The sequence below is a fragment of the Phragmites australis genome, chromosome 22, assembly GCF_958298935.1.
Source record: "Phragmites australis chromosome 22, lpPhrAust1.1, whole genome shotgun sequence".
Taxonomy (NCBI): Eukaryota; Viridiplantae; Streptophyta; class Magnoliopsida; order Poales; family Poaceae; genus Phragmites; species Phragmites australis.
Genome location: NC_084942.1, coordinates 3,242,361 through 3,261,415, shown reverse-complemented (window position 1 = coordinate 3,261,415; position 19,055 = coordinate 3,242,361). Strand labels below are relative to the sequence as shown.

General features: G+C 49.5%; 1 protein-coding gene, 1 long non-coding RNA gene and 1 other non-coding gene across 3 annotated transcripts; all 3 read right to left on the bottom strand.

Moving 5' to 3' along the window:
* Positions 1–12,854: 12,854 nt before the first annotated feature.
* On the bottom strand, positions 12,855–14,209 carry LOC133905129 (uncharacterized). The gene is made up of 2 exons (XR_009907569.1): positions 13,972–14,209; positions 12,855–13,880 (listed from the first exon to the last, which is right to left on the bottom strand). It is a non-coding gene; the product is annotated as an uncharacterized LOC133905129 (long non-coding RNA).
* Positions 14,210–14,836: 627 nt separating this feature from the next.
* On the bottom strand, positions 14,837–14,910 carry TRNAE-UUC (transfer RNA glutamic acid (anticodon UUC)). Its single transcript has one exon. It is a non-coding gene; the product is annotated as a tRNA-Glu (tRNA).
* A 1,229-nt stretch (positions 14,911–16,139) lies between these two features.
* On the bottom strand, positions 16,140–18,833 carry LOC133905570 (ribonuclease H2 subunit A). Its single transcript, XM_062347395.1, has 9 exons — positions 18,700–18,833; positions 18,527–18,616; positions 18,192–18,263; positions 17,510–17,633; positions 17,346–17,433; positions 17,107–17,244; positions 16,893–16,980; positions 16,688–16,808; positions 16,140–16,573 (listed from the first exon to the last, which is right to left on the bottom strand). Exons 2-9 carry the CDS (start codon positions 18,609–18,611, stop codon positions 16,393–16,395), a joined length of 897 nt encoding a protein of 298 aa, XP_062203379.1. The 5' UTR covers positions 18,612–18,616; positions 18,700–18,833; the 3' UTR covers positions 16,140–16,392.
* Between the last annotated feature and the right edge of the window lie 222 nt (positions 18,834–19,055).

Here is a 19,055-nt window from a genome sequence, read left to right as displayed (position 1 = left end):
TGACCCGCGAAACAAAGGCGGTCTCGAGCTTCTCCTTGGCGGCCCGCAGCTGTGCCTCGAGTCCCTGGTCCCCGGCCGGACCGGAAGAACCGCCAGCCGCGGTGGGGGCGGTAGCCTGCTTCGTCTTGGCCACCATCTCGGACAAGGCGCGTTCGCGCTCGGCCAGTTCCGCCTCGTGCTTCGCATTCCCCTCCGCCTCGTGCTTCGCATTCCCCTCCGCCTCGTGCTTCGCATTCCCCTCCGCCGCAGCAGCAGCTTCGCCCTCTCGGTGACTCAGTTCGCCTTCTCGGCGACTCAGCTCATTCTCCCGCCGGGCCAACACATCCTCCTGCTGGGCCACCGAATCCTCCCGGGCACCGAGATCCGACGCCGATAGCTCATTGTCCACTTCCCGGATGGAGACGTCCTCCTCCCAGCGCTTGAATTCTTCTCTGATCTTCCGGAGGTCGTCTTCCTAGCGCTGGAGGTCGGCGCGCGTCTTTTCGGCCGCGCCCTCCCGGCGGGCCAGCTCGGCTTGCCGCTCCTCCGCAGCCTGCTCCCGGGCTGCAACTGCCACCTCCCTCTCCTGCGCCTGCCCCATCCTGGCAAGGGCCTCGGCAGCTTGCTGCCTCGACGCCTCGGCCAAGCGGGCGGCGTCTTCTCGTTCCCGCGCGGCTTCTACCCGCGCGGTCTTCAGAGTTTCTCGTTCCCGCGCGGCTTTCGCGCGGATGTCTTCGAGGAGCTTCTGCTCCCGCGCGGCTGCCGCACGGGCCTCCTCCTGGGCGCCTGCCAGCTGCGCCTTCTCCAGTGCCAGGCGGGCGCGCTCGGCCTCGAGCTCCCCCTCCTTGGTGTTCACCACTGCGCCCAGCCGCCCAACCGCTACTTGGACGCCTTCAATGGTGGCCAGGAAAGGATCGGCGGGCTGACCGGGCACCGGTGGGGCCCAGGCTTCTCCGCAGAGTGCCTCCAGGGGGGCCGAGCTCTCCGCAGGGCCTTGCACCGCCATCCGCCCCGGGCTCTGCCTGCCCGGGGTAGGCTCCGCCGGAGCCAAGGTCTCGGACGGCGGCCGCATTCCCGCATCGGCGGCCCTGTCCACCGGCCCCGGCAGAACATCCGCCTCCACCGTTATCCGCCCCGGGCTCTCCGCGCCCGGGGTAGGTTCCGCCGGCGCCCTTCTCTTGGCCGCCGCCTCTGCCTCTCTCCCAGAGGCCGCCACGTCAATTGGCGCCTCCGCCATTCCTGTGCCGGCCTCCGTCGGCGCAGCGGGCGGGCTCGGCTCTGGCCCCGGCGCCTGTTCTCTCTCCGTCGCAGCAGCGCCTGCGGCCGGCCTATGGGAGACAAGTGAAAATTGTCAAAACTTAGTTCGGGCCGGAAATGCCCATGGAAAAGCAAGAAAGAAGACTCACCGATACCGCTATTTCGCCGCTGGGAGCCTGATGTCCGGGTCCGGCGCCGTCGGTCCGGACCCCTCCCGCCGCCTCTTCCGCTGGGGGCTCCGCTGAGCCGCTGCGCGGGCCACGGGCGCCGTCGTGCGGGCCTCGGGTGCCGCCGCACGGGTCTCGGTCTCCGCCGTGCGGGTTGCGGGCGCCGATGCAGGCCCCATCCGCACCAGGCGCGGCTCCAGCACCGGAAATGCCGCCGCTGCCGTCGGCGACGGCGGAGAGTTCGGCACTAGGATCAAGGCCCGGGGACGCTTTCCCCGGTCTCCCGGCGCCAACTCCTCAACAACTTCAGTGGCGCCCTCCTCTCTGGCACGGCGGCTGCCGCCTGCGGCGACCCCTTCGCCAGCCTGCGCCGAACTGCCAGCAACCTCATCGCCAAGTAGTTCCTCCAGCCCGGGGAGTTCGGAGGCCTCAGGACTCCGGCTTCTTGGCCGGTCCACGGGCCCCTGGGCATCGAACTCCGGCAGCCCCGCCATAATGGCCACCCGGTTGGGGTTGGCACAGAGGGCCATCTCCGGCCACGGGAGCTCCGTCCGGCTCATGTCCTCCGTTCCGGTGATCACTCGGGTCATCCCCCGCAGCTCCGCCTGCCCCAGATCCCAGCTCGAGCCAATCTGGGTCCTGGTGATGTCCTCCGGCCCGGTGTAGAACCAGCTTGGCCGGGCCCGCTCTTGCAAGGGCGCCAACCGACGGCGCAGAAAGTCCACAACCACCATGATTGAGGTCAGCCCGCCCTCGCGCAGTTCCAGGATGCGCTCCAGCACCGGCTTCAGTCTCGCATCTTCTGGTGGCGGCGCCTCCCACGTCGATCGCCGAGGTTCCGCCGCCTTCTCTGGCAATTCGAGGCGCTCGTGGGGGTCGATGTCGATGAAGAACCAGTCCCGTCGCCATTCCTCCCACTTGCTGCGCATCACCTGGGGAATATAATGGTCCCCCAGGCCTTCCCGGAGCCGAAGGTTGCAGCACCCCGCGACGTCCGCCGTGGAGTGCCCCCTCTTCTTCCCCACCGGCCGAAGGACGAAGAAGTGGCGAAGCAGCGTCGCCGACGGCATCACCCCCACGAACATTTCGCAGAGATGCGCGAAGACCGCCAACGCCACGACGGAGTTGGGGCTTAGGTGCACCATTTGAATGCCGTACGTCTCCAGCACTTGCAGAAAGAAGGCGGAGAACGGCGGCACTAGCCCCGTCGCCACGAAAGAGGTGAAGAGGACGGTCCGCCCAGGGACGGTCGTCGCTGGTGTCAGAGTCGCCGGCCTCACCACCACGGCACCTTCCTGACCCTCCGGTACAAGCAGCTTCCTAATCTTATCTGCCGCCTCCTCGTTCCTCAGACGAGACTCCGGCAAGATGCTGTCCGAAGTCTTGTCCCGGCGACCTCCTCCAACCCTCGTCATCTCGTCAGGATGGAGGGTGTTTTTGGTGGTGAAGAGAGAGAGAAGGGAGAACGCTCCGATCGCCTGGGAGTTTCCTGAGGGCTTCGGAGCACAAAGAAGGCAGGAGCGCAAGTGCAAGAGAGCGTAAAAAGGGGAACGGACCGATCCATTCCCCCTTTTATATCTCAAAATTCAAAAACTGCCGCCCGAACGGTTCGCTCGGCGAAGCGTCGCCTCGATCGACGCCACTGCCAGGCGAATCTCCCGCCGATCGCGCGATGTCAGCGGCTGCCAGGCGTATTTTCCTCGATCTGCGCAGCGACCGCGCGTGCCGCCCGTATGGTCATCATACCCTTCGGAAGTTGTGTGGACACGCGTCCACTCATTTTCCCGTTGGGGCGTACTTGAGGTCTAGGTCCGCAAGGGCCACCTCTCGAAAGCTTGCCACATGGCATCCGCGCCAGCCTCGGCCTCGGTCGCGATGAAGGGCCCATTCGCAGTCTCCGTCCCATCGGCTACCAACGGGCCCGGGGGCTACTGTCGGTGTATTCAGAACCAGGGGTCCCTAAGTCCCGAGACCAGGCCCCGAGGACTCGGTTCCCCGAAGGTTCGCGCAAGATCATTCGACGACCCGAAGGGTCCCGTCGTCAGGGTGTCATCCAGTCAAAGGCCCAATGCCGCATTTAATAGGCACGCGCGGCCTAACATCCTGACATCCTGACATTCTCAGCTGCCCACGCCCCAGTGTCAGACCCTGCCATGAACTGGCAGGGGGGGGCGTGTGTCGGTGTATTTAGAACCAGGGGTCCCTAAGTCCCGAGGCCAGACCGGCCGTCCACCACATATCACCACCCTGCAAGATAGGTAGAAGCAGAGTCCCGGGAGAGAGCGCTCGGGGCTGCACGTGGCAGCCCCCGAGGACTCGGTACCCCGAAGGTCCCGCTGAAGTACTCAGGAGAGGGTGCTCGGGGCTGCACGTGGCAGCCCCCGAGGACTCGGTGCCCCGAAGGTCCCTCCAAGGTACTCGGGAGAGGGTGCTCGGGGCTGCACGTGGCAGCCCCCGAGGACTCGGTGCCCCGAAGGTCCCTCCAAGGTGCTCGGGAGAGAGTGCTCGGGGCTGCACGTGGCAGCCCCCGAGGACTCGGTGCCCCGAAGGTCCCGCTGAAGTACTCGGGAGAGGGTGCTCGAGGCTGCACATGGCAGCCCCCGAGGACTCGGTGCCCCGAAGGTCCCACCGAAGTACTCGGGAGAGGGTGCTCGGGGCTGCACGTGGCAGCCCCCGAGGACTCGGTGCCCCGAAGGTCCCACCGAAGAGCTCGGGAGAGAGTGCGCGGGGCTGCACGTGGCAGCCCCCGAGGACTCGGTGCCCCGAAGGTCCCACCGAAGAGCTCGGGAGAAAGTGCTCGGGGCTGCACGTGGCAGCCCCCGAGGACTCGGTGCCCCGAAGGTCCCTCCAAGGTGCTCGGGAGAGAATGCTCGGGGCTGCACGTGGCAGCCCCCGAGGACTCGGTCCCCAGAAGGTTCGCGCAAGATCGTTCAAAGACTCAAAGGGCCCCGTCGTCAGGGTGTCATCCAGTCAAAGGCCCGATGCCGCATTTAATAGGCGCGCGTGGCCTGACATTCTGACATCCTGACATTCTCGGCTGCCCACGCCCCAGTGTCAGACCCTGCCATGCACTGGCAGGGGGGCGTGGGTCCATTAAATGCACGGGTCCCGTCCCGTTTTCGCCTGCGCGCCTCGGGATAACGTCGCCAGAATCGAAGCGCTCGGCCTGCCACCCTGCCCTGGCAGGAGAACAAGACAGGGTGGGCGCACCGGGCACCTCTGAGGCTGTCCGGTGGGCCCTTTTCAGAGCACCCCGAAGCTTCCGCAGCGGCTGGTGGTCGAATGCACGCCGCCTTCCTCCACCGCCCCTGTCACTTCGCCAAAATGAAATGATTACGCCTTTCTCCGTGGCACCTGGGCATTCGCGTCCCCTCTTTCCCATTCAGGATATGTCGAGGTCGGCGCATCTATAAAAGGAAAGGATGGGGGACACCAAGAAGAAAAAAAAAAGGGTCAGTCGAAGAACAAGAAAACAACAGCCCCCGATCGCAAGACGATCAAGAGACCAGCTAGCTAGAACATAAGAGCCTCCAGCTCTTTGTAAACAGTTCTCCTTTGAGAACCAGATATATCCTTGAAGGATCCCCTTCAAGGATAGATATAACACTCATACAGGAGTAGGGTGTTACGCCCCCGCGCGGCCCGAACCTGTCCAAAAACCCGGTGTACCCGCAAGCCAGCGCATTTACTTCCGTTCCCGCTTATTTCCCGTACAAGCTTTTCTAGGATCATCCCCCCGGCCGAATCTCTAAAGAGGGGTCTCTCGGGATCCCTGCGACAGGAGGTCACTCTCCGACAGCGTGGGTCCATTAAATGCACGGGTCCCGTCCCGTTTCATCCGGGTGCCTCGGGATAACGTCGCCAGAATCGAAGCGCTCCGCCTGCCACCCTGCCATGGCGGAAGAACAAGACAGGGTGGGCGCACCGGACACCTCTGAGGCTGTCCGGCGGGCCCACTTTATGGCGCCCGAGGGCTTCCACAGTGGCGGGTGGTCGAATGCGCGCCGCATTTCTCCACCGCCCCTGTCACTTCGTCAAGACGAAATGATTACGCCTTTCTCCATGGCATCTTGGCATTCGCATCCCCTCTTTCCCATTCAGGATATGTTGAGGTCGGCGCGCCTATAAAAGAAAAGGATGGAGAACACTAAAGGAGGATCCCCGACGAACCAGACCGAAGAGAGACTGGAAGTGTGTGAAGAAGAGGACGCAGACGCTTGAACCAGCTCAAGCCAAGCTAGAACACGAGAGCCTCAAGCTCTTTGTAAACGGCTCTCCCCTTGGAACCAGATACATCCTTGAAGAATTCCCTTCAAGGATAAATATAGCGCTTACACAGGAGTAGGGTGTTACGCCTCCGTGCGGCCCGAACCTGTATAAACCCCGGTGCACCCATTTTTCTCGCATTAGGGCGATCATCTCCCACCAGCCATCGCATTTGTTTCCGTTCCCGCTTATTTCCCAAACAAGCTTTTCCAGGATCATCCCCCCGGCCGAATCTCTAAAAAGGGGTCTCTCGGGATCCCTGTGACAGGAGTTCACCCTCCGACAGTATCATACAATATATTAGGATTGTTCGTTCGATTTTTTCGGTTTGGGAAGTGCGGTATATCGGTAAATACGGTATTATTTGTTCGGTTAATACGGTATTTCTTTAATGTACGGTTCGGTTTCGGTTAATATTAATTTATTTCGGTGCGATTTTGGTTAATACCATATTTACCAAACTTAACACAAACTCAAGTTAGTCTAACTTTTATTTATTACCCGTAGTAAGAAAAGGTGGCCTCAATCAAACACGAGAGAGACATCTAATCGTGTTTGGTACTAAATAGAAGAAGTCTTGATCAATTAGAGAAGTTTTATTTTTTTGTCTTTTTCATGGAGCCGAGGAACTCAACATAACTATATAAAATGATTAAAGTTTCTTCCAATAGCACACAATGACTCTTTATCCAAGTGATTAAGGTGTGTGTCCACTAACCTAGTTTGCTCATCAGGGTTCGAATCTCCCCGATGTCATATATTTTTCTTCATTTCGGTTGAATCAGTTTATTCGGTTAATAATCGGTTTTTACCCAAAAAAACGAACCTACAAAACCACATAATTCTAAAAATCGAACCGAACACCGAAAACCGGTCAAATCGAGTTGACCGGTATGGTTCGGTTTGTTCGGTTCGGTTTTTCGGTACGGTACTAGAAATGCAATCATACAATATATACTTATACGAACAATCAAACATAATTTTTTCTCAGCTAGAATATACATATATAACCAATCAAACAAATTGATATTACATGTACTCAATCTGACTAAGATACAGACCAGCCAACCAAAAGCTCCCTTACAAACGGACACAGATCCTGGAGAGGCGCACGGCTAAGTGTGCATTTAACTGCTGTTGCGATGGTTTCGTGAACCACGTTTCGGCGGGCCGCCGAGTTCGAGCCTCCAAGGTTCCAACACAGGATTTCTGTGTTAGGACCCATCATCCAAACATCGCAAGGAAACTCAGGTGCCCTGACAAGGCAATCTCTTGGAAATGTAGCATTTGCCGATTGTTTGCTACTGCATGGAGATGGAGATTTGTTTTGGGCCGAAGTTGTTGGCCATTAGTTCTTGGTTCAGAACCGTACGTTGTAGTAATTGGTCGAAGTTGCTGGTCATGGGGCGGTACGAGAGATTAAAATTTTGTTAAATTTCGATGATATTTTACAAATTTTGAAACAGAATAAAATATCTAATTTCGATTTTTTTTCTACTGATATGTGGGACTCACACAGCATAGGATGACAAATAATCGAAATTTTGATAAAATTTCACAAATTTCAGTGAAATTTCATGAATTTCAGTTTTTTCGTCGATAAATGAAAAAATGTAAAACAAAATTGAAATCCTGGGCGGTGTGGCAGTTCCGAAACGCAACATGGAGCATCGCAGAAGACACCAAGACTTCATCATCAGTCTTGAAACTCAGGAGCACATTGCTTGTATCAGCGGCCAGCAGTGTCGATTGTAAACTTGCCAGCTGAATACGTAGGCACATACATTGGTTTCCCACAGAGAAGAAACGCAATGTAGATGACCACTTGTTATCACAACGGAATCGAGCGTCTAAATAAATGGGACTTGAATTTACTGAAGAACGAAATCGGAAATGGTTAGGCAGGCAATCCAGTTTTTATCCAGAGATTGGTTCTGCTTAACCATTACTGAGAAAGGCGAAAAAAAAGAACACAAACATAGTCATGCAAAGAAAGCATCTGATCCGGGACATCCGTCCTAAAGAGGTAGACATGATATCACCATTCGTCAGGAGGATCATGAGTTCCGTGAGCACATGCCCAGTTCTGAAACTATCGATTCTGAAAGATCAGGTATGGAATTGAATTGCAGGACTTTTCAAAAGGAGCAGAGAGGTAGGCAAGCTTTTCACTGGAATCTCCTTCGCAGAAGTTGGGACAAATTCAACCAACACTCAACACGGATGAGAATACTCGCATTCGCATATGGATCAACCAAGAAGTACATAATACTCCTACTGAGCAACTTCTCGTGACAACGCTTGCTAACTGGAGAGGGAATCTTAACCAACTCAAATGCATCACTCTGTGCAGCTATGCAACGGGCACCATGAACGATGGCATGGGAAGCATGCTCGGCTCCGGCGGCGAGGCGATGAAGCCCGGTCCAGCGTAGAATGCCTGCTCCTGCGGCTTGTCCAGCTCCATGTCGTTGCTTCCAGTACTGCTGATGCAATCGTCGTCGAGCTCCTCGACCTGCAGTGACCGAGGCTTCTTGTGGGCGTCCCAGCGCTCGGCGGAAGAGGACCCGCGGCTGATCGCCCGCTTGTTGCTGTCCCACCTCTCGCTCGACGACGCCCGGCTGGTCGGGCTGTTGCTGCTCGACGAGGAGGATGTCACGCTCGTCTTCTTGTTGCTGTCCCACCTCTCGCACGAGGACGCGCGCCTGGGACTGCTCTTGATGCTGTCCAAGGAATGCTGGCTTGAGCCTGAAGACGCTGGGCTGGCCGGCTTGATCTTGTGCGCGTCCCACCTCTCGTCTGAGTCGGCACGACAGGGCTTGGAGGGCGACTTGTTAGACCTCTCCACGGCGTCGGCGCTGCCGGGCTTGGACGGTGACTTGATCGCGTTCTTGCACGCGTCCCACCTCTCCGCGGCGTCGGCGCGGCTGGGCTTGGGCGGTGACTTTGGGAGGATGACGAAGCACGGCGGCGTCGGGAGCAGAGGCATCACCTTCCACTGGGGCGGGGTTGGGAGCAGCGCCGGAAGAGCTGCGTGTGCCATGGCAAGGTGCACGCGCGCAACCGGTATCGCCATGGACCGAAGAAGACACACCAGAAGCGCCCGCAAGTGAGCAGAGAAGACGAACCAAAGAGATCACAAGGTGTTGGAGTGAGTTGGGATCGGGCGTAGGAGCTTCACATAAATAGGGACGCGAATCCGCAAGCGTGCATGAATGCATAGCGTGAATTGGAGTCGGAATCGGAATCGGAATTCCGAGCGAGTGCGACGTGCGTGTGCCGCGATCGCGTTGGCGCTGTTTTTCTCCGACGCAGATTCGGATTCGAATTCGGTGCTCTGTCCCGCTGCTCCTGCTCGGATTCACCGCACTAGATCAAGTCTCTCCACCCTGACTCCCTCTCCCGGCGGAGATGGCGGCGGTCGCGGCCATGGCCACGGGCGTGCCGGAATGGGCCACCAAGCAGCCCTGCCTCATGGGGATCGACACGGCTGCCCGCGGCCCGATTCTTGGTAATCTATTCTTGACTGGAATTTTTCATTTTTCCGGAAATATTGTGCATTGAATTTGTTATTTTTTTTTAAAAAAAGTCTATTTTATGTTTTTATACATTCTTAGTGTGATTTATATTTTTTAATCCCATCTTTAAAGCTGGATTAACACGTCCTGCAACTCCCAAAACCATCTAAATTTATTCACCCTTAGCAGAAAACATCGTTTACCATATTTTACCTACGTGGCACACCATTTGCCCACGCCCGCGTTGGTCATTTGATATCATTGCTTCTACGTCATCTTCCCCGTTCCAAACCGTAGCCGCATCGCCGCCGTCGCTCGCTCTGGTCTTCTCCCAACTTCAAACTCTAGTGTGTCGCTGCTGATGGCGGTTAGGATTCGGGTTTTGAGGTTAGGGTTGTTGGGAGCTCCTCTCCCCGGTGGATTTCAAGGGAAGAGTCGGGGTGAGGGAGACAAAGCAATAGCCCGTTGAATACGGGTTAGCTTGGCGGAAGTGATGACATGGTTGAAGGTTCACCGGAGAGGAGGAAGAAATAGCTCAGGTCGTCGGACGCAAGGAAGAAGGCGCCGGTCATATCTAAGCCATGGAGGCTGACAACATTGATCATATTTGGGCTTTGGTGGGCTAACTGATCTCAACTTCGGATCGGTTGACCACCGTATAGGATGCCTCACCATATCAAGATCAAAGCACACAAATAAAGACCATAGTCGCACACACGAATTCTCTCACCACCTCATTATGTCCTTCAACTCCCCAACAACAGAGCCGCCTCTTCTTGTCTCCAGCTATCACCCCATCAAGCGTCAGCCACCACCTCTCCCAAGAACATGACTACACTTTCACGCGGTAATTTTCATCATCTCCCCATCTTGTTCTTCTTGTGGCCATTTTATCCTTCCTTTGTTGCTATATTGAAGATCCAAAAAAAATCTTGCTGCACGGGTTATTCAATAGCATGTATGCTTTAGGGATTGTGATGTTAAATCTGACGAAATTTGTTTCATCTAAGCATGCATGGGCTCTGAATTCCGGAATTAAACACGGAAGGCAAACATTTCTATTTCTAAGCAAACGACGTTGCTGGTCACATGGAAAGAAATTTTGGAATTTTAAAAAAATTAGGCCCTACCGATAGAACCGATTTTTGGTGATTTTCGGATTTTCTCGGTCCGAAAAAAATCAAACACGTTTAAAAAGGTGTCCGGGAAAAATCCAAATTTTTCGAAAAAAATTGCAAAAAACCGAAATTTTAGCGATATTGACTTTACCGGTCGTGGCCGATAGAACCAATTTTCGCGGATTTTCGGCCGAAATTTTTTTCCATGCTGGTCATCCCTGACAGTCGCGGGCGGCGGGAATACAACGCCTCTCTGCAGCTATGTGAGCCTCGGCGACGGGATTTGCCCGCTGCCTGTGACGTCCGGCAATGCATTTTCCCGGCGTGCCGAGACCTCTGCTTGGCCAACTACTGCCGTTTGCAAGACATCAAAAGGAAAAGAGCTACAGCTTCAGTCTCCACCAGATAATACACATTCAAACTTTACCTTAGGAATAAGAAATGCAAGGGACACAACACCTGTGAATGCATGTAAAGGTAAATTGAGTAACAGACCAATCTTTTAGTTTCTTACTCAGCACTACTGTAAAGGATCATAGCCCTACTATCAACTAATAATGTTCACCTATTTCTTTAACTTTTCTTCACCCATGTAGCCAACTGATGAATGCAAAAACTGAGAGAGGCTCTCTCTCTATTTGTTAATAAAAATCTTGCATCTATCACTCTCTCTATTTGTTAATAAAAATCTTGCATCTATCAACTAGGATATCTTAAACGATTAACCAAAATGAAAAGATTACATTCATACAATTTTGCCAAGTAGTCAAACAGAGGAAAGGGTTTTGAGCGAAATCTCTTCACCTTTGGAATGTCCTGTTGAATGCAAAAAGACTATTAGTAACATCAAAACTCGACAACAAGAATACTACGGATGTAGAGTAAATGGTCTTACAAGAAAAAGTTTTTCCCATATGTGTGGTTCAACATTGATCATGCACTCATTCCCATAGCCACTAGAAATCTAGGTCGAGGGACGCGGGTTGACACATGACAAAATTGAAGAACGAAGGGGGTATACTTTCTTGGGATGACAATCTACGACGTGGTACGTGACCCCAAGTAATCCAAGTCGATGACCCTAGGACGAAGAATGGATCGCGGCATCGACCCCAACTCTTGTGACTATGGATAGAACTAAGCAGGTAGGAAAGGCAAAGTATAGCTAGATAAAAACAACAAATCCAAAACTCAGCAGCAAGGACATGAACAATGCTTCCAATTGGCGAGCAAAAGAGTTGACTACAATCAGTATTGCCACAACCAATCTCGATTCGCCTTCTCCCTACTGCTGCTAACATATCATAGACCTTGTGCACCCCTGCCGCTGCCACTCCTCAACTTGTCTCCTCCACCTCCTCTTCCTCTAAACCCGAGCTGAGAGGAGTAAGGAATGGTATGGCGCGCGTGAAGGGCGACGTGAATACTACGCATGACAGGCGATAATGCAGGGGCTAGGTTAGCTTGATCCTCCATCCTCCCTTCCCCTCCTCTCCAGGCGGCATCCTGAGGGTGTCTCGGCGGTGTCCCGAAGTCGATCCCAACCCTCGATTGGGTCATTCAAACTAGGGTCGTGGATCACGATATCGACCCTGAATCATGTGACTATGGTCATTCGAGCACATACCACTTTGCTTCCTGGCATCACAAATTGACTTGTAGTTTCCTTTTAGCTCCTTCTCTTTTTCTTGTATATGTTGTTTTGTAAATTCAGATGATGGAAATTTTTCATTGAACTTCTTGACAATGATTTTCCATCCTTCAATTACTCAGTCATTTTGGTCACTGAACTTTTCATGATTGTTCTTATGAAGTACATTTTTATGATTGTTCTCATGAAGCACATGAAGCTCTTGAGCCTTCTCCTTTACTCATGGCTACACTTAAAGGGGAAAAAACATTTAGATGTATAAGATTGAAGCAATATATATATATATATATATATATATATATATATATATTTACTTCCGGGAGTATATAATGCCACCCTATTGGGTATCCACTACTGCCAGTACTACCTATCTAAACGGGTGACGGACGTGCATGCGATGGTTTTGTTTGGCGTGGGCCCTTTTGATACGTCCAACAACCACTACCGCATGCATATACCGTATATACGCGCATAATAAAGTAGTATGCTTAAAAAATGCATTAATTTATGTCTACGGCAGCGTGTATATTGCTCGAGAAAGCATAGGAGCATGATAAAAAGAGTATTTTGCAATTTTAAAATAAAATAAAGGAGTATGTACTACATAAGCTGCAGTAATTTTAACTTATAAAACAAATGAGGATATACTACACGATCAACGATCAAGGGGTATTTATCTCTCATATAGCATATACTTCTTGTGACAAGAATAGTAGTATATATATCTCACAAAGTAGTATTATACTCCTTTTAATAGTCGTATATACTTCTCAGATGAGTATATACTACTCTTTTTTAGAAAGGAGTACGCATATACTTCTTTTTTCCAGAAAGGAGTATGTATATATTTCCTTTTTCCAGAAAGGAGTATATACTTCATTTTCTGATAGAGTATGTGTATATACTTCTTAAAACAATAGCAGTTCATATTTCTCACAAAGTAGTATTACACTTTTTCCAGTGGTAGTATATACTTCCAGCATTGCCCCAAAAAAAGTAGAAATCAAAGCTGAAATACTAGGGCTTCCGGATTTGAACTAATACAAGTTACAAAAGCTGTAAGCTCCACAAGTACTACTATATACAAATGCGCCATGGGAGTAGCATAAAAAATGTGTAAAAAATTGAACATCTACATGCATTTGCGGGCACACATAGCAGCCATAGTCCCCCTGATTAGATGCATCAACACCCTGATCTGCTGGCAGTCTAATCCTCGCTCCAGACATACCCTTTTGTGTGCCTGCAAATGCAGTATTGATTCGATGTAGGTACTCCTGGAAGTATAATCGTTGCTCTATACATACCCTTCTGTGAAACAAAGTAGCCCACAATGAAAAATTAAAGCAAGAACTCCAAACTCCTGTTACTGTTATCTAGTTTAATCTACTGGATACTCAATCAGATACATTAGGAAGACAACTCAACTGATCTGATTTGGAACAAAATTGCTAGAATAAACATATGGACTATGCTACTAAAAATAGTTAATATAAGCGCGGAGCAGAAAGAGAACGAATTGAATGGAGCAAATCTCACTAACCAGATCTGTTAAAAGCATCATGAAATTGTAAAAATCATCAGTTGCTCACCAAATCCTCGTGCTTAAAGGGCTGCATCAACGCTCTTCTTCTAGGTGCAGATTCATATTAAATTGACATGGAACTCTGATAAACACAAAAGGGGGGTGGGGGGGGGGGTGAGCACAACGAATATTGCAATGCTTTTTGCTCCTGTTCGGGATCGCAAGGTCCTGTACCCACAAGATCTTGAAGAAAAAATCGATTTTCATCTGCAAGAAGGGTGAGCAATAGATAATAGACAACCCTGCATCGTAGTTGAACTGATTCCAATCGGCTAGAGCTAGGAAGGCCCTGTGCGGTAGTCGATCTGACGCTTCCTCTGACCAGCCGGTGTCGTGCTCCTGCAACCAGCGACGGCAGCCGAACGCTTGCCCGGTAATCAGCTCATCTAATTCGTGGATAGAGGTACCAGGGAATGAAATGACCTTTAACCTGGCACTTGTGGTTTGGTCGCCAGACGAGAGGAGCTCGGCTGTGCAGCCGTGACGCCATGGCGCTGCTACCGCTGGTGCAGTGGGAACCATTAGAATGATGCGGATGTAGGGGCGCAGGTCACGCTGGTGCCTTGGGAGCTCCCGCCATCACCACCAGAATGCGTCATCGATGGAGCAACGCCGGTGACGCCGCTCTGGATAGACATCGATTGGGGATCTCCACAATTAGATGGAAGTCATTTTTATCCAATAATTATTTTGCTAAATAAAACGGATCCGCAGCTTTAACCCGGTCCTGGGGACCCCACGTAGACATTATCCCATAGAATCTCATATCATCGTGTGATCTGGTCTGTTTTATCTATCTATCGGTGCATTGCCATTAGATGTTCGGTACGTGCAACTGTCACTACGTTTTGGAGGACACACATTCTGTTTCAAAACGAAAAATGCAGGAGTACTGCTTGTTCTTTTAAAACTGGAGCGTCAAAATGGTAAGATTTTCCTCTTGTAGATATTAATCGGCTGTTGTGTATTTACTAGATCCTTCTCTTCCAAAACAAAAAACATTGTCAGACGATCAAAACGAAATGACCATAGAAGAACTTGAGGTCTGCATAAGCTCACTCCAAAGCAACATTGTCAGTAGATGCTCCTTTTTTTCACCTCAAAAATAAAAGTAGATGCTCTTTCTAGCCAAATTGATGCTATGGAGGATCCAATACAATATTGGCAATACATGTTCAGTACGTACAAGCGTAACCTTGCAATGTGTTCAGTACGTCCCGGCTCCTGACTCTCAAGTCAACCTGCAAATTGCAGTATGGAGAACAAAAACAAATAAAAGAAGAGGTAAAAAAAAGTTCCATTGCCGGGATTTGAACCCGGGTCGTCTGGGTGAAAGCCAGATATCCTAACCGGACTAGACGACAATGGATTTGATGGTTTGATGGTTCACCTTTCTTGTTGTACTTTCTATAATCACAAAAGAGTGCCATTTCAAATTGCATGCAGTTAACAGATTTAAATTTTGGCTATCAATATCTCTTTAATTTTACGATTGAACTTTTAAAATAGTATAGCTAGATTTTTCTTAAAAATTAGTTTCATAATACTACATTTTTGCTATATTTTACATATATTTCATAAGTAATTTATGATCAAGTAGTATTTTGGTGACGGCGTCAATACCTAAGAGTGTAAATTAATTAACATAAAAGTATCCATCGACTATTTTAGTTCAACTAATAATACTATTTGTCTCAAATTGAACAATTTATTTAGAAAACTATGTGTTATTAGTTGAACTAAGGAGAGTTGGTAGATATACTTAGGTTAATTAATTTCACCCCATCTATGTCCAAAATAATATTTTTTTATAACCAGAGGGAGTATTAAATTTTCCAGGATAGCAGCTAGGGGCATGTTCGGTTGTAATTTACTCTTCTTTTTGCTTAGAATACTAATCAGAAAGGTGTACTGTAACTCACCTTAGAACTACACTATCTGTCGAAGCAGGCGTGTTTTGTTCAGTTGCTTACAAATAAGAAGACAAACACTTGTACAGCGTTGTCACTTCAGCGAAGTTTAACCGTCGACTTCCTCCTACTTTGCGAATTACGCTGCATTTCCATTGAACATAAGTGTTCCAAATTCGAACCAGGATATACAGAGGTCACCGGTAAACATGATCTATCGGATATACCGAATAAAATTTAAACAAATTTAAATAAAATACCAATAACACATGCTATTTTTTTCTACGGGTCCACAGGTAGACCCGGTAAACTAGATATATCGGATATACCGGACTGAATTTTTTCCCTAAGTCTAGGTCAAGCAAAATTTCTGGAAAAAATATCACTAACAAGTAACAACTACCATGAGCAAGTTTGAAACCGGTGATTCTTCGACGGTGCGCTTAAGTAACACTCCAACCCAAGAATTGCGAAAATGTCCTGAAGTTCTTTGTAAGAGAACAACTAGATTGGAGCACTGCCATATTAATATTAAAACACAAAGAAGTTTTTCTGATCATATGAATGTTCATAGGCGTCCTGCAGAGACCAACAGCAGTAGCAAAGAAGCAACTTGCAGTAGCATCCCGCAATAGATGCATCATACACATCAAGTAAAGAGGTAGCAATGGGCAAGAACATTTCCATCTTCCATCCGTTCCAATCGTCCTAATTCCCATCTCAGCAAAGCTCAATCCACGTTTTGTATCAGTTTCTTACAATACAAGACACACACTTGTACATCATTGCCACTTCAGCAAAGTTCAATCTACCTCCAGTTAATTTGGGAAGGTTCCTTTTCACTGAACTTGAAAGTGTTCCAATCGGAAATTCAAATCAGGCCTCAAAAGCATAGTTTTCTACTAGGAAAATAGAATTACCAACTAACAAGCTAGCACACATCACTGAAACCTTCTGACCAGCTCAAGCTTGCGAGCCTGGAAGAACTTGCAACGGCCTTTTCCACTTGATTCGATCTCCTCAGTCTTCCTTTTAAAACCTGTAAAGCCTAGGCTTGAAAGCTTCACTTGTCGCTTGGCACTTCCATTGCCAGTTGCATCTTCATCAAGTTCATCGGACTCCCTTCATGTGATACCATATGGCACAAATCATAGCAGCGGTCACAATCACATTTTGCCATTACCAAAGCACAACAACATAATTTTGTTCAAGGAAAAATAGAGTACAGAAACACACCAAGTAACTTCAACTGCATCCTTGAAGAAGGGTGTGCAAGTTCCCCAGCTAAAACGAACCAAAGTTGGGAAACCAAATACTGGATGTTTGTGATCTTCTAACCATTGTTTAGTGCCAGGATCTGATCCATTAATTAGGACGGTCTTTAATAAAACAGTCATCTGACTACATATTGACAAAATCCCCATGGTGAGGAATCAGTTACCTCCTGGATAACCTGATCCGGTGTTCATGTGCATATTCAGAGCAGTTTCATCAAACACCCAGTTCCGCAAGGCTCTATCCCTCGTGACCTGCAATTGCACATCAAGACTTTACAACTACATAAGCGGCTGAATTTCAGATATGTGAATGCTGACTCTACGAGTCGGTCCCATTCTTTATATACAAAAGCAATCATAGATGAAAAATTCATATACCTTTGCGACTATACTTGCTCCACTAACAACTGGGTAAAGGCTGTCAGCTTTCTTGGCAACCACAAATTTGATGCCAGGAAACTTTTCTGTCAGTTTGATCCTATACTTTTCAGGATCGCCCACCGTATCTATATAGACCTTTGCAAGGAGGGATGTAATTATTCAAACAATTTTGTGAATAATTTTAGAAGGTTAATTGCATAAGAAGTCCCTCTTTATTCAAGAACAAATGCTCTTACCTCTGCCAGTAGGACCCCCATGTCAAGAACCTTTCTGACAAGACCCATTGCAGAGTTATGAGATATTTCATTCAGATTAACTTTCGACCTGAAACCAAATAGACTACTAATCATGACAAAAGGGTTCAGATTTGCAGTTTATTAGGTACAAAAGCCAGATATACCTTTTTAACATTTTAGCAGATAGTTCCTTTGGGCATATGACATCCACTTCCCACCCAATAGAGCTATTGGCCTTCAGACTTTCAAACAGCTCTTCCCTTTCTTCCTCCTTCAATGTCTTAGAATCTGTTCAAGAAGAGAAGAACAGTAAGAAATAAAGTGCATGGAGGCACTTGCAACATAAAAGAATGGAGACGGAGAAGAGAGGAGAAAATTTGGCAAACAAGGGAAATCAGAAAAGGATAGCAGCATCTAATCAGGTTCTATCAAGAATAGTGGGTTAGATGTCCGTACCCTATACGTTTGTTTGTTCACCACAAGTCCCAGAGTTCATAAACATATGCATAAGCTCTTTCAAAAATATGCTTGTTTCTATCTTGCAAATCAGCCAAAGTGCTTAGTAGTACCCAAATCCACATGACTGGATATCGCAAAAAGAACAAGTTTGAAAGTTAGTCTTGTAATTTTTTTGCGTTTCAACTTCCAAGGAACCCCTTTTTAACCTCTCCACTACAGGTTCACAGAATCAAACTGTATCTTCTTGAAATTAAAATTATATTTATACGTCTCAGGATTTAGGAACTTGAACTACTTCATGAGTCTAGTGAAATGTGCATTGCAACTAGCACAAAGGTGGAGTGAAGTAGATTAAAACAAGTACAAGAAGAAGATATGAGCAGAGACCTGCGAATTTGAGGGTGGCAAGAGTGTCATGGTAGGAACGCGCGCAGTACATGCAGCCATACACCATTGGACCTGCAGGAGCAATAATAGGGAGTGATTTTTAGCAAGATTCCATCTAAAACTTGTGCTCAAGACCTGCAAACCCTAGTCCTGCTCATGACATTTTGGAGGGGAATGCGTTCAAACCGACTATAATTTCAAGCAACATTGCATATTTCTGTGCGTGTTCACCATAATTCACTTTAGCTTACTGCAGATTTGTAAAACCCAAAAATAACAAACGAGAAAAAAGACATCTCAGGAATGCGGAGTTTGAGAGAGAGAAGGGTGGTTACCAAGGACAGGGCCGCGGCCAGCCTCGTCGATTCCCATGAGGCAGGGCTCATTGGTGGCCCACTCCGGCGCCGCCGCCGCCGCCATCTCCACTGCGCAGGGTAGGGCAAGAGAGGGAGAGCCTTGAGTGGGGTGAATCTTCAAAACTCAAACATACTTCAGAGTATTCCAGCACCTGAAAAGTAAGCTGATGGGAGAGGCGGAGACGGTCGGCTTCCGGCGGCGAGGCGACGATGCTGCGCAGCTCTGGGCTGGCCGTCGGCGGCGTCCGGCGAGGGCCCGATCGTGGAGGGTTTTGTTGCAGGGTGTGGCTGTAGCAACTAGGGTGTCAACGAGCCCGAGCTAGGTAGCTAGGCTCGATCTCAATACAAACTCGAGCCGAGCTGGAGCGAGCCTGGTTTGGCCTTCGTAACCGGCTCGAGCTCGGCTCGGTCAAAGCTCGTCACAATCACACATATCTCAGATCTCAGTTGCTAAAACAAGAAAAAATATTATTTGATCTCAGTTCCAAAAGCAAGAATGCACACATGC